The sequence below is a fragment of the Somniosus microcephalus genome, chromosome 6 (genome assembly GCF_052327205.1).
Source record: "Somniosus microcephalus isolate GS21.2 chromosome 6, FLI_Smic_1.0, whole genome shotgun sequence".
NCBI lineage: Eukaryota > Metazoa > Chordata > Chondrichthyes > Squaliformes > Somniosidae > Somniosus > Somniosus microcephalus.
The window spans coordinates 135,202,839-135,217,987 of record NC_140992.1 but is presented as its reverse complement, the minus strand read 5'-3'; the positions used below and the strand labels follow the sequence as shown (position 1 = coordinate 135,217,987).

Below are 15,149 nucleotides of genomic sequence, written 5' to 3'. Positions count from 1 at the left end.
TGAACACAATGCTGTATGCTGTAATTTGCTACTGATCAGTGATTATAGTAATTTGCTTTTCCTTCATCCTCTGGAGTGACTGAGCTCTAGGGATTCTATCGAGTGTCTGATTTAAACTGAAAACATTGACCCGCACGAAAACTGTTGCATGATCAAGTAGCAGAAGGACTTTCACGATGGAATGGACCACTTTTATGAAATATTTCTCGCCTGACAGCATTGCTGAGTTCAGCAACTTAGTTTCTCAATTAAAATGAGAGAGAAGGAGAAGGTTAAGGTTAGAGCAGACAACATCAAGATTCTGAAAGAGTGTAAGAGAAAATGAGAGAAATCAGGACGTTTTGAATATACCGTGCCAAGCTTGGCTTTTAAAGTAGATTCCAAGTAAAAATATAGATGGGAGGAGGCATGGAATTACACAGTTTGAGGTCCTGGGGAGGGGGCAGAGCATAATGAAAATGAATCCTGATGACAACACAGTGAGGTTGTAGGGAACAAAGAGCATGTAGGGCTCAACAATTAGAGCTTAAAAGGAGCAAGAGAAGGATGTATAGGGATCACTAACATAGTACCAATAAAATAAAGTGATATGGGAAAGGCTGCAGCATTCTGGAGTTGGAGGAACTGCTCTGTGGCAAAGCTGTAGCATGTTTGGGTCTGAATCATTCTGCCTTCACGCTTGAGGTTTAACAGGCCTCGGGTCTGCTCCCTCCCACTCCTGTCACCTAGCCCCCCACCCCAAACAACACCATCACTAAATAATGAGTATCTCTTTGCACAGCAAATCAAGAACTATACCAGTGAGCTGCGTGCCAAGCCAGAGTACCACAAGTTCCTGATTGGACGCGGTGGCACCAACATCCGTAAGGTGCGCGATAACACGGGAGCCCGGATCATTTTCCCTACGGCAGACGACAAAGAACAAGAACTGATCACCATCGTCGGTACAGAGGAAGCTGCCAAAGAGGCTCAGAAAGAACTGGAAATCCTCATAAGGAACCTGGTAAGTCTTGCTCTGCCTCAGGCTGATCACTGATTTCTTGTGATTATTTCCTTTTTTTTCGTCTACAGATACCAACTTGTGCTGGGGTACAATTCAATAGATGGTATAGTGTCCCCCCACCCCACCAAATACCTCATCCAAGTGGCCATTCTCTGTATGTGACCCTTGACCGTGGATGCGAGGTTATTCAGCCTCGGAGACCACTGCCTAGGTCTACCCTGCAACTTTCACATCCTTTCCGCTGGAGGTTAGATGGTAAGCAGGCTGTAGCTCACCTACCGACATTGTCAGCTGCTTTTACAATCTTCTGATTTAATTTTTTAAACTATAGAACTAATATATAATAGAATATATTATAAATTGTTGTTTATGTGTAAAATGAATTCTTTTACAATTTCTCAATCTTAATCTCTAACACGGGCGGCTTGTTGTCCAGAGTTAGACACAGAATGCAGTGAGGTGTAGGTAATGTGTATGTCATGAGGGCAATGTGTTCCCCTTCACTTTTTTTTGGGTGCGCGGCTCATTCAAAATAACGTGCATGTGCGGTTTTTCCCATTTAGAAGCTGGTGAGCTGGCTGCGCGGGAGCTCCAGAGCGCTGCCTGGCCACTCAGCTTAAAGGGAACATTGCATGAGGGGAGTTGATTCTTCACTGCACTCCAATTTCTTTCCCCTTCCTCTGCAGGACAATGTTATAGAGGACGCGATGACCGTTGACCCCAAGCACCACCGATACTTTGTGATACGCCGCGGGCAAGTTTTGCGGGACATTGCGGATGAATATGGAGGTGTGATGGTCAGCTTTCCTCGTACTGGAACTCAGAGCGACAAGGTGACACTGAAAGGTGCCAAAGATTGCGTGGAGGCTGCCAAGAGACGCATGCAGGAGATCGTCGAGGATCTGGTACGGGAGAGTTCAATATTATCTTTTATTTATATCTCGACTCTCTTGTCTTGGCAGTAATAAAATCCCATTAATACGGTATGAATACCATGTATTGGATTTGATTCAAATTGTTTTATGACCAACTCCATCATATGACACAGTAGCTGGTGCCCATTTTTGAAAACTTGCAAGTAAACTTTCTTTATTCAGCTCGGTTCCCTTGATAAATATGTTGTCATCCAAATAATTCACTCTTCTCATTTTTATTAGGTTTGATCCGGTAAGATTGACTTTACTTTGTATTCCAGTATACACTCGAGATATAAGTATATTAGGTATAAAACAGAAAATACTGGAAATGCTCAGCAGGTCAGGCAGCATCTGTGGACAGAAACAAAGTTAACGTTTCGGGTCACAGAATCACAGAAACCCCACAGTGCAGATAGAGGCCATTTCGGCCCATCGAGCCTGCACCGACACATATCCCACCCGATCCCTGTAACCCCTACACCAACACATATCCCACCCTATCCCCGCAACCCCACCTATTTAATCCCCCTAACACTAAGGGTCAATTTATCATAGCCAATCAACCTAACCCGCACATCTTTGGACTGTGGGAGGAAACCGGAGCACCCGGAGAAAACCCACGCAAACACGCCAGAACTGGAAAAAGTTAGAGATGTAACAGATTTTAAACAAGTGCAGAGGCAGGGAAGGGGGGGGAGGAAAGAACAAAAGGGACGGTCTGTGATAAGCTGGAAGGCAGGAGAGATTAAATGACAAATGGGATGATGGTGCAAGGTGAAAGGGGATGGTAATGAGACAAGTAAAAAACAAAAGATGGGTCTAGAGGTGTAAATGGGAATATCAGAATCATCAGCAACAGCTGCCGTCCAAAAAAATGGGAACTGTGGTTCTGATCTGAAATTGTTGAATTCGATGTTGAGTCCGGAAGGCTGTAAAGTGCCGAATCGAAAGATGAGGCGCTGTCCCTGGAGCTTCAGTTGAGCTTCATTAAAACTGTAGGAGGCCAAGGACAGCGAGGTCAGAGTGGGAGTGGAGCGGAGAATTAAAGTGACAGGCGACTGGAAGCTCGGGGTCACGCTTGTGGACTGAATGGAGATGTTCCACAAAGTGGTCACCCACTCTGCGTTTGGTCTCCCACTCTGCGTTTGGTCTCCCCAGTGTAGGGGAAACCGCACCGTGAGCAGCGAATACAGTGCACTAAATTGAAAGAAGTACAAGTAAATCGCTGTTTCACCTAGAAGGAGTGTTTGGGGCCCTGGACGGTGGGAAGAGAAGAGGTAAAAGAGCAGGTGTTGCATCTAGTAGATTGGCTACACCTGCTCACAGAGGAATGTGTTAGGTGGCACCTACTATACCAGGTGGGATTGCAAAGTGCTATAGTGTCTGAGCCTGAATCTAGCAGCTTAAAGTGGCTGGTGTGACTTTCATGTGGTAGAATACCAATAGCTTAATGCTGGATTTGTCTGCCCTCATGTTTGAGATCCTGGTAAAGACATGCAAGTATTGTGATGTGACACTGCCTTTAAATGCAATTATTTCATTCTTGTACCTGTCTCCCTTTGAGTGAATGCTTTGAGGGAATGTTTTCCTGCTTTCCTCTTCTGACCATGTTAACCCATGCTATGGTCCAGTTCCATGGATGCTGATAGTTCTCCAGTATCTCCTCCAAGTGAAGGGCCTCTTGCTCAGCCCGACCCTCCATCCCCGCCGCTCAGCCTTCATGATTTCTTCCTGTTTCTGTACACATCCTCTGCCTCTCTAACACGCTGCCTCTGCTACACTGTCTGCTGCCACTCGTTCAGCCACTACACTCCTGCCCTCTGGAATTCTCTATGCGGTTCCCTCCACCTTGGAATGAATGTTCGCTTTTACCGCGGATGTAAAATGGTCGGTAGGGGATTGACTTGCTGCTGTCTGTTTTACGCCCAGTGCTAAAGGTTAAACTTCACCCCCTTTATTGTTTTCAAAAATCTCCCCTAAGTTCTGCTCTTTGACCCTGACTTTGGTCCCCCATCCCAGCCTCTCCATTACTTTCCTCTTTACCCATGCTCTGTCACATTATCCCTTTCCTCTGTCGTCTTGCACGTGTGTGTAAAGGCTGAAGTATATTGTATTGAGGCTGATTAGTATTTCTGCTTTGATACAGGAAGCTCAGGTAACCATCGAGTGCGTAATTCAGCAGAAGTTCCACCGGATGGTGATGGGTGCCAAAGGCTTGAAGGTGCAACAGATCACCAAGGACCACAACGTACAGATCAAATTCCCTGAGCGTGAGGAGACTTCAGGTACAGCTACTGCATTCCTACATCTCAATGCTGTGAGCACTGATAAATGCTGCATTCCACACTTAATCTTAGTGAGCAAAGTATTAGCCGATCACCTACTTTAAGTTGCATAGAATTTTACAGTGCAGCAACAGGCCATTCGGCCCAACTGGTCCGTGCCGGTGTTAACGCGCCACACGAACCTCCTTCCACCTTACTTCATCTCGGCCTACCAAACAATCCTTCTATTCCTTTCTCCCTCCTGTACTTATCTAGCTGCCCCATAAGTTGCTCTGTAGTACCGTGAAAAGGAGACGGTGAAAAGGAGATGCTATTATTAGCAGAAATGAGCATTCCTACAAAATGCCACTCAAAAAATATATATATTATGGAAAAGAATTAAGGCAATCTAATACTGTCACAAGTACCTGCCCCATAATCGGTAAATCAAATTTGATACATTTGCTAATCGATGTTCCCTCAGTCACAGGGTGAATATATCATCCCTTTAACTCTGTGGCTTGCATTTCCACTACCCTATCTTAACACATGACATTGATTGGAAATTACATCCTAGTCTGCTCCTTCACAGCAAGAGGCAGCCACATACATTATCCCAGTGGAAGATGCCATTGAATGAAAATGAGCAGTAACTGCATCGCCTGGAATCTAAACCTCACAAGGTCCTTAGAAAAGCTAATTTATGGGAATTAGAGGCACATTTATTGTACCCCTAGAAAAAAAGATTCTTGAAAGGTTAGTTGGCCGTGATTCAGAGACACACCACCTTGGAGGAGCCATTTCGATTCTCAGTGCAGAGCTTGGAAGCTTGGATTTGGATATCACCATCTTGGGGAAAAACAACCATGATCGAAACAAGATCAAATGGGGGTCCTCTTCCTGGTGAGCGGGCAGTAGAGACTATCTCTTGGGGAGGGGTACTGATTTGGGGGGGGGGAGCGGGGAGAGGCAGCAGGACTTCCTTTTTATAGTGTCTCCATCACTATCTGCTGCCAGTATCCTAACACGCACCAAGTCCCATTCACCCATCACCCTTGTGCTCACTGATCTGCATTGGCTTCCGGTCCACCAACGCCTCAGTTTTAAAATTCTCATCCTCAGATTCCGATCCCTCCATGGCCTCGCCCCTCCCTACCTCTAACCATGATCTTATTGAATGGCGGAGCAGGCTCGAGGGGCCGATTGGCCTACTCCTGCTCCTATTTCTTATGTTCTTATGTTCTCCAGTCCTACAATCCTCTGAGGACTGTGTGTTCCTCCAACTCCGGTCTGAACTTCCGTCGCCCCGCCTTTGGCTGCCGTGCCTTTCAGCCCTAAGCTGTGGAATTCACTCCCTAAACCTCTCCACCTCTCCACCTCTCCTCCTTTAAGACACTCCTTAAAGCCTCCCTCTTTGACCAAGTTTTCGGTCACCTGTCCTAATGTCTCCTCCGTTGGCTCGGTGTAAATGTTTGTCTGATTACTCTCCTGTGAAGTGTCTTGGGACGCTGAAAGTGCTGCATAAATACAATTTGTTGTTGTAAAGTATTTTGAAGACCAATCTCTTGGAAAAGCACAGTCCGGTTGTCGCTGTTTGTTTGATCTCCTGTATTATTGTGAAGATTTTTGACTCCATCTTCCCACTTGTCACCTTTCGTCCTTCTGATGTGGAGGCAGCAAGATGCAGTCAGCCATCTACATTAGTGGGGTCTGTAAAGTGCACCAGGAGTCACAGGCAGACTAGCCTTGCCCTGGAATAAAATGCATTGGGTCAGATGTGTTCTATTTTTCACAGCACCCGAGCAGCAAGTCCATGAGAATGGAGAGACCAATGGAGAAGTTAAGGAGGGTGATCCCTCTGTGCCCCGGAAAAATGACATCATTATCATTTCTGGGCGGAAGGAGCGATGTGAGACAGCCAGAGATGCTTTGCTGGTATGTTCTTAAACTGTGTGACTGCCGCTTCAATAGAGGAGAGAGGCTGAGAGTACATCTAGAGGTCTAACTGGCAAACAAATAGGAGGGTGTAATAGTTATACAGACTGTGAGAGGGGCTGTAATAATAATTTTAAAAATATGACAAACTTTTAAAGAAAATAATTCCAGCTGATTTTGTTTTTCAGCTTGTGAAGTAAAATCAGATACAAGAACTAGTCCAGAAATGATGGCTTCTATTTATTAGTGCTAGTTTCTCTGAGGCGTTAACCCGTATATTTAACAGTTTATGGATAAAGGAATGCCAGGATGTTTCTGTTGTTATGACCAACAGTAAATTCTAGCGCTGGACTCTGGGGCAAAGGGCCTTTCTCATTTTGATGCTTTCTTGCGTTCTTACAGGCGCTGGTTCCTGTCACAATAGAGGTAGAGGTGCCCTTTGACCTGCACCGTTACATCATTGGCCAGAAGGGAAGTGGTATACGCAAGATGATGGAGGAGTATGAGGTAAAAACGTGCTGCGCTAATCTGTAATTGGCAGACTGAAACGGAGACAGGATACTTCATTCAAGTGACTCTCTTGTCAGTCTGAAAGTTATTAATGACCCCACAATGAACAGCTCAACGATACAGTTAAACCTGCCCTGTCCTAGAATCATACAATTTTATACAGAATGGAGCTGTTTGACCCATCTAGCCTGCGCCCGCTCTATGAGCAAGCTGTCTACCCAGTCCCATTGGCCTGCCCTGTGCCCATATCTTTTTTGTTTTTCAAATATTTATCCATTTCCCATTTAAAAGATATTATGGATTCTGCATCCATCGCTGTTTCTAGCAGGGCATTTCAGACCCTCTTTATAAATTAAAAAAATCAGCTAATTTCTCCTTTCAATCTTATGCCCTCTAGTTACCAACTCCCCAGCTGCTGGAAATAGCTTTTCCAAACCCTTTGCTAATTTTGCTACCTTATATTGGGTCTCCTCCTGACCTATTGCTCTAGTGAAAAGAGCCCCTGTTTCTCTAGTGACTCCTCATAACTAAGCTCTCATCCCCCAACACATTTTACTGGAAGTGGGGTCACTGAATAGCAATGTGGAACACGAATCTTGACTTTTTTTCCTCCTTCCCCAGTCTGAGGACACTGAGACCAATTGCGATGCCCCTTCACTGTCCCAGGGCTGCTGTTCTTTTAAAAGAAAATGGATGTTAATTTTATTTTTAGATTGTATACAGTTAGGGAATTGATATCTTGATGAAGCTGGGCCCAATCTCTAGTCGGGTGAAGTGGTGGATTTTATAATTATGCTGAACCTGCCACTGTAACCACTCGCTCCCTTAGAAATGGACTCTGGGTGTGGACGTGCAGTAACAGAGGCTCCAGATCACCCAAAACATGACACCCCTGTCATGGTAACGAGTGGAGCCCTGCCTGGCATCCATACCTCGTACAGATAAAGCTAAAATAACCCGTTAAAAGGATTGAGCTGTGATGGTGTTGATCTCCCTGGGTTTGAGCAGCTCTGGATCAGCTCCCTGGCCCATCTTGAGTTACTGCTCTGGCCTGGGAGCTCTTAGTGATGAGGATGGGATAAGGAGGACTGTTTACTTTGGAGACATGCATGCTGGATGGGGATATAATTGAGTTATCTCTCTCCATTTCAAAAACTGTAGTCTGGTGTGTGAGTTCTTTCGGATTGTATAGGTATGGTAGGACTAGAAGACATTTACAGAAAAGGTGTAGGCAAGGACTTAGAAACATAGAAGATAGGAGCAGGAGTAGGCCATTCGGCCCCTCTAGCCTGCTCCGCCATTCAATGCGATTATGGCTGATCATTCAAGTTCTCCTGCTTTCTCCCCATACCCCTTGATCCCTTTAGCCGTAAGAAATATATCCAACTCCTTCTTGAATATATTTAATGAATTGGCCTCTACTGCCTTCTGTGGTAGAGGATTCCACAGGTTCACCACTCTCTGGGTGAAGAAATTCTTCCTAATTTCTGTCCTAAAAGGCCTACCCCTTATCCTTACACTGACCCCTGGTTCTGGATTCCCTGACCATCGGGGACATCCTCCCTGCATCTGGTCTGTCCAGTCCTGCCAGAATTTTATAAGTTTCAATGAGATCCCCTCTCATTCTTCTAATTTCCAGCGAGTACAAGCCCAATCGCCCCAATCTTTCCTCATACGTCATTCCTGCCATCCCAGGTATCAGCCTGGTGAATCTTCGCTGAACTCCTTCCGTGGCAAGAATATCCTTCCTCAGATAAGGCGACCAAAACTGCACACTTGGGTTGGATGCCAGCAAGAATTTATTTGCAGAGTCATCACCCTCTAGAACAGACTACTGAAACATGAGGTGCGTAGAGAGCCATGATGGCCCTATTAAAGGAGACTGGAGAGAAGAAGGCATTTCTGTTTGTAGAGGGTTGCTCTTAATTAGCTGTGATTGAGGTGTTAAGGGCTATGGTGGTCTCCTGGAGCCATGCTTGATTGTCTTGGGGAATCAAAGAGGAATTTCCCACGGCTTTTCCTGAATTGGTTGCAGGTTTCCCTTTCCCAGGTGGTTATTTGGTTATGGGATGTGAAAGTGGTGTGCATGATTGTACCATTGTTTGCACAGGTTGGGCTTGTTGAGCCTGATGACCTTTGCTCGCCCTTGTTTTCACATGTTCATATGTATTTAATGGAGCCACTCGGGATGCATGCAGTCCCTCCTGATGACCTGTGTCACCAGGGATAGCTCATTATGCTTGGGTTTAGCAGCCATTTTCTCAAATCGTTCTTGAAATTGATTTGAAACATATGCCTTACATTTCATGTTATTAGACACTGGGAAACTTAATTGTAATCTGCCCCTTGTAATTAGGCACCAGTGATATCGCTGGTGAAAAACTTTACCGGGGCCCGTGTCCCATGTTTTATACTGTAAGATACATTAAGTAAATAGGGCTTGTTACATTGAAGGCTGTCCGTAGTCCATAATTTGCGAGTGTAGTGCCTCTTGTATCCTTTATAATAATGTCAAATATTTGGGAGGGTGGTGAAGTGTCCGTACTTTATGGTTGTCCATCGTTTGCGAGTGTCCATAGGACCAGGTTTCGCTGTACTTTGATTCCAAAGCATGCTCCGTAAGTTGTCCTTGCCGTTTCACATTACAGATAACATTGTGTGTGAGTCAGACCGGGATCGCCATCTCGTGAACACCATCCTCTCCATTGTCATATAGTGTTGCTAACTACTCGGTTTTTAAAATTTAGGTGAACATTGCTGTCCCCCCTCCTGAGGAGCAATCTGACATCATCAAAATCACCGGGCTGGCTTCTCACCTGGACCGAGCTCGGGAGGGACTGAATGAGCGGGTCAAGGAACTGCAGATGGAGCAGGAGGACCGGGTAAGCATGTGCAGTTGCCAAACAGGTGATTCAGCACCTACAAGGCATCTGAACTCTGAGCATCTAGTATGTGTGTAGACACCTCAGAGTTACCATTACTCAGGCCAGCCCAGTGCCCTCCATGTAACCCAGATACCCTGGCATAGCTTAGTGAGTGGTGTCCTATAGTTTCGTAGTATTGGGGTGTGCAGTTATATTCAGAGAGGCAGGCAGAAGAGAAACCGTGAAAATCATTGCATAAAATGCAGAATGTTTGGATCATAATGATAACTGCAGAAGAGTTAAATTATGAGAGCAGGTTGCTTAGCCTAGGCTTGTATTCCCTTGAGTATAGAAGATTAAGGGGGTGATCTAATTGAGGTGGTTAGGATAATGAAAGGATTTGATAGGGTAAATAGGGAGAAACTATTTCCTCAAGTGGGGGAGTCCAGAACAAGGGGGTATAACCTTAAAATTAGAGCTAGGCTGTTAAGGGGTGATGTCAGAAAGCATTTCTTCACACAAAGCGTAGTGGAAATCTCTCTTTTCCACCCCCCCCCCCCACCCAAAAAGCTGCTGATGCTGGGGATCAATTGAAAGTTTCAGAACTGAGATTGATAGATTTTTTAGGTAAGAATATTAAGGGTTATGGAACTAAGGGTTAAGGCAGATAGATGCAGTTTCCTGTGATAATTAGGTTTGAAGTATTTTCTTTCCTGTCGTTTGTTATCCCTTCAGGAAGGGCTGATTCAGTGAGTACTGGGGTTCAAGATTCTGAGATACCCACTGCTAATTACCGTGATGTCGTTGCCACACATGTTGTGTAGTCCTTGCAGGTCATGTAAACTCTGATTGAGGTGGGTTAATGTTCAAGCCGTTGTGCCCAATTAAAGTCTGAAGCAGTGTTGTGATTGCTGAGGGTTTCATCGTAGTGTCATCAGTGATTGGATGAACAGCGCCACCTCTGATGTTCAGTAGTGTGTGCATACTTCCTCAAACAAAAGTTCAGCTGCTTTTTGAATTGCTAATAATGAACAGAGACTGGTGGGGCTGGGCTTGGATCTGATTTTGATTGAGTTATGTCTGTGGGAGTGGGTAAGAAGTAATTCTGATACCTGGAGCAGAGAACATTTTTAAAATTGTGAGCAATATATGGCACTGTATAGAGTTGTCCAGCTAAGTGTGAATCGACTTGTTCCCTCAGGCTCTGAGAAGCTTCAAGTTGACAATCGCCGTGGATCCTCGATATCACCCAAAGATTATCGGCAGGAAGGGTGCGGTTATTACTCAGATTCGCATCGATCACGACGTCAATGTGCAATTCCCTGACAAGAATGATGAAAATCAGGTATGGGCCCCTCCCTCTGACACCCAGCACTGTTTGGATACAGACTTTCCCTCTCTATCTCCCTGCCCCCCACTCTGGCCCCGGCAACAGTTTGGGTATGGACACCTCTTCCCCTCTGATCCCCGGTTCCGTTTGGGTATGGGGCCCTCTGTCTGAACCTCGGCACAGTTTGGGTACGGTCTGCTCCTTCTGACCCCCCGACACAGTTTGGGTTCTCCCTCTGACCCCTGACACAGTTGGGGTACAGCAGGCCTCTCTCCCTCTGACCCCAGCACAGTTTGGGTACAGCAGGCCTTTCCCCTCTAACCCCTGACACAGTTCGGATACAGCAGGCCTCTCCCCTCTGACCACTGACACAGTTTGGGTACAGCAGGCCTCTCTCCCTCTGACCCCAGCACAGTTTGGGTACAGCAGGCCTCTCTCCCTCTGACCCCCCGACACAGTTTGGGTACAGCAGGCCTCTCTCCCTCTGACCCCGACACAGTTTGGGTACAGCAGGCCTCTCTCCCTCTGACCCCAGCACAGTTTGGGTACAGCAGGCCTTTCTCCCTCTGACCCGTGACACACTTTGGGTACAGCAGGCCTTTCCCCTCTAACCCCTGACACAGTTCGGATACAGCAGGCCTCTCCCCTCTGACCACTGACACAGTTTGGGTACAGCAGGCCTCTCTCCCTCTGACCCCAGCACAGTTTGGGTACAGCAGGCCTTTCCCCTCTAACCCCTGACACAGTTCGGATACAGCAGGCCTCTCCCCTCTGACCACTGACACAGTTTGGGTACAGCAGGCCTCTCTCCCTCTGACCCCAGCACAGTTTGGGTACAGCAGGCCTCTCTCCCTCTGACCCCCCGACACAGTTTGGGTACAGCAGGCCTCCCTCCCTCTGACCCCGACACAGTTTGGGTACAGCAGGCCTCTCTCCCTCTGACCCCAGCACAGTTTGGGTACAGCAGGCCTTTCTCCCTCTGACCCGTGACACACTTTGGGTACAGCAGGCCTCTCTCCCTCTGACCCCCCCCTGACACAGTTTGGGTACAGCAGGCCTCTCTCCCTCTGACCCCCCCTGACACAGTTTGGGTACAGCAGGCCTCTCTCTCTCTGATCCCAGCACAGTTTGGGTACAGCAGGCCTCTCTCCCTCTGACCCCAGCACAGTTTGGGTACAGCAGGCATCTCTCCCTCTGACCCCAGCACAGTTTGGGTACAGCAGGCCTCTCTCCCTCTGATCCCCCCTGACACAGTTTGGGTACAGCATGCCTCTTCCCCCTCTGATCCCAGCACAGTTTGGGTACAGCAGGCCTCTGACCCCCCCCCCCCCCCCCCCCCCCGACACTGTTTGGGTACAGCAGGCCTCTCTCCCTCTGACCCCAGCACAGTTTGGGTACAGCAGGCCTCTCTCCCTCTGATCCCAGCACAGTTTGGGTACAGCAGGCCTCTCTCCCTCTGACCCCAGCACAGTTTGGGTACAGCAGGCCTCTCCCTCTGACCCCAGCACAGTTTGGGTACAGCAGGCCTGTCTCCCTCTGCCCCCCCCGACACAGTTTGGGTACAGCAGGCCTCTCTCCCTCTGACCCCAGCACAGTTTGGGTACAGCAGGCCTCTCTCCCTCTGCCCCCCCGACACAGTTTGGGTACAGCAGGCCTCTCTCCCTCTGACCCCAGCACAGTTTGGGTACAGCAGGCCCCTCTCCCTCTGACCCCAGCACAGTTTGGGTACAACAGCCTCTCTCCCTCTGACCCCGACACAGATTGGGTACAGCAGGCGCCTCTCCCTCTGACCCCAGCACAGTTTGGGTACAGCAGGCCTCTCCCCTCTAACCCGTGACACAGTTTGGATACAGCAGGTCTTTCCCCTCTGACCCCTGACACAGTTTGGGTACAGCAGGCCTCTCTCCCTCTGACCCCTGACACAGTTTGGATACAGCAGGCCTCTCCCTCTGATTCCCCCTGGCACAGTTTGGGTACAGCAGGCCTCTCTCCCTCTGATTCCCCCTGGCACAGTTTGGGTACAGCAGGCCTCTCCCTCTGACCCCTGACACAGTTTGGGTACAGCAGGCCTCTCTCCCTCTGACCCCAGCACAGTTTGGGTACAGCAGGCCTCTCTCCCTCTGACCCCAGCACAGTTGGGGTACAGCAGGCCTCTCTCCCTCTGACCCCAGCACAGTTTGGGTACAGCAGGCCTCTCTCCCTCTGACCCCTGACACAGTTTGGATACAGCAGGCCTCTCTCCCTCTGATTCCCCCTGGCACAGTTTGGGTACAGCAGGCCTCTCTCCCTCTGACCCCTGACACAGTTTGGGTACAGCAGGCCTCTCTCTCTCCGACCCCAGCACAGTTGGGGTACAGCAGGCCTCTCTCCCTCTGACCCCAGCACAGTTGGGGTACAGCAGGCCTCTCTCCTTCTGATCCCAGCACAGTTTGGGTACAGCAGGCCTCTCTCCGTCTGACCCCCCTGACAGTTTGGGTACAGCAGGCCTGCTCTCTCTGACCCCAGCACAGTTTGGGTACAGCAGGCCTCTCCCCTCTGATCCCAGCACAGTTTGGGTACAGCAGCCCTCTCTCCCTCTGACCCCCCTGACAGTTTGGGTACAGCAGGCCTGCTCTCTCTGACCCCAGCACAGTTTGGGTACAGCAGGCCTCTCTCCCTCTGATTCCCCCTGGCACAGTTTGGGTACAGCAGGCCTCTCCCCTCTGACCCCTGACACAGTTTGGGTACAGCAGGCCTCTCTCTCTCCGACCCCAGCCCAGTTTGGGTACAGCAGGCCTCTCTCCCTCTGACCCCTGACACAGTTTGGGTACAGCAGGCCTCTCTCCCTCTGACCCCAGCACAGTTTGGGTACAACAGCCTCTCTCCCTCTGACCCCGACACAGTTTGGGTACAGCAGGCCTCTCTCCCTCTGATTCCCCCTGACACAGTTTGGGTACAGCAGGCCTCTCTCCCTCTGACCCCTGACACAGTTTGGGTACAGCAGGCCTCTCTCTCTCTGACCCCAGCACAGTTTGGGTACAGCAGGCCTCTCTCCCTCTGACCCCAGCACAGTTTGGGTACAGCAGGCCTCTCTTCCTCTGACCCCGACACAGATTGGGTACAGCAGGCCTCTCTCCCTCTGACCCCTGACACAGTTTGGGTACAGCAGGCCTCTCTCCCTCTGACCCTGACATAGTTTGGGTACAGCAGGCCTCTCTCCCTCTGACCCTGACATAGTTTGGGTACAGCAGGCCTCTCTCCCTCTGACCCCTGACACAGTTTGGGTACAGCAGGCCTCTCTCCCTCTGATCCCAGCACAGTTTGGGTACAGCAGGCCTCTCTCCGTCTGACCCCAGCACAGTTTGGGTACAACAGCCTCTCTTCCCCTCTGACCCCTGACACAGTTTGGGTACAGCAGGCCTCTCTCCCTCTGACCCCAGCACAGTTTGGGTACAACAGCCTCTCTTCCCCTCTGAGCCCTGACACAGTTTGGGTACAGCAGGCCTCTCTCCCTCTGACCCCTGACACAGTTTGGGTACAGCAGGCCTCTCTCCCTCTGACCCCAGCACAGTTTAGGTACAGCAGGCCTCTCTCCCTCTGACCCCAGCACAGTTTGGGTACAGCAGGCCTGCTCTCTCTGACCCCAGCACAGTTTGGGTACAGCAGGCCTCTCTCCCTCTGACCCCAGCACAGTTTGGGTACAGCAGGCCTCTCTCCCTCTGACCCCCCGACACAGTTTGGGTACAGCAGGCCTGCTCTCTCTGACCCCAGCACAGTTTGGGTACAGCAGGCCTCTCCCCTCTGACCCCTGACACAGTTTGGGTACAGCAGCCCTCTCTCCCTCTGACCCCTGACACATTTTGGGTACAGCAGGCCTCTCTCCCTCTGACCCCTGACACAGTTTGGGTACAGCAGGCCTCTCTCTCTCCGACCCCAGCACAGTTTGGGTACAGCAGGCCTCTCTCCCTCTGAACCCCCGACACAGTTTGGGTACAGCAGGCCTCTCTCCCTCTGACCCCTGACACAGTTTGGGTACAGCAGGCCTCTCTCCCTCTGACCCCCCCTGACACAGTTTGGGTATAGCTGGCCTCTCTCCCTCTGACCCCAGCACAGTTTGGGTACAGCAGGCCTTTCTCCGTCTGACCCCCCCTGACACAGTTTGGGTACAGCAGGCCTCTCTCCTTCTGACCCCGCCCCCCCCCCCCCCCCCCCCCCCCCCGACACAGTTTGGGTGCAGCAGGCCTCTCTCCCTCTGACCCCCCCTGACACAGTTTGGGTACAGCAGGCCTCTCTCCCTCTGACCCCCCCCCCCCCCCCGACACAGTTTGGGCGCAGCAGGCCTCTCTC

General features: G+C 49.5%; 1 protein-coding gene across 1 annotated transcript in view; it reads left to right on the top strand.

The window, feature by feature from the left end:
• Positions 1-15,149, top strand: part of LOC147116093 (vigilin-like) — a 97,136-nt gene that overhangs the window by 66,195 nt on the left and 15,792 nt on the right. The window contains exons 18-24 of the mRNA XM_085990815.1: positions 782-1,003; positions 1,690-1,908; positions 4,067-4,205; positions 5,980-6,119; positions 6,522-6,626; positions 9,377-9,511; positions 10,695-10,838. Of these exons, the coding sequence (XP_085846941.1) occupies positions 782-1,003; positions 1,690-1,908; positions 4,067-4,205; positions 5,980-6,119; positions 6,522-6,626; positions 9,377-9,511; positions 10,695-10,838 (1,104 nt within the window). The remainder of the gene's footprint in view (positions 1-781; positions 1,004-1,689; positions 1,909-4,066; positions 4,206-5,979; positions 6,120-6,521; positions 6,627-9,376; positions 9,512-10,694; positions 10,839-15,149) is intronic.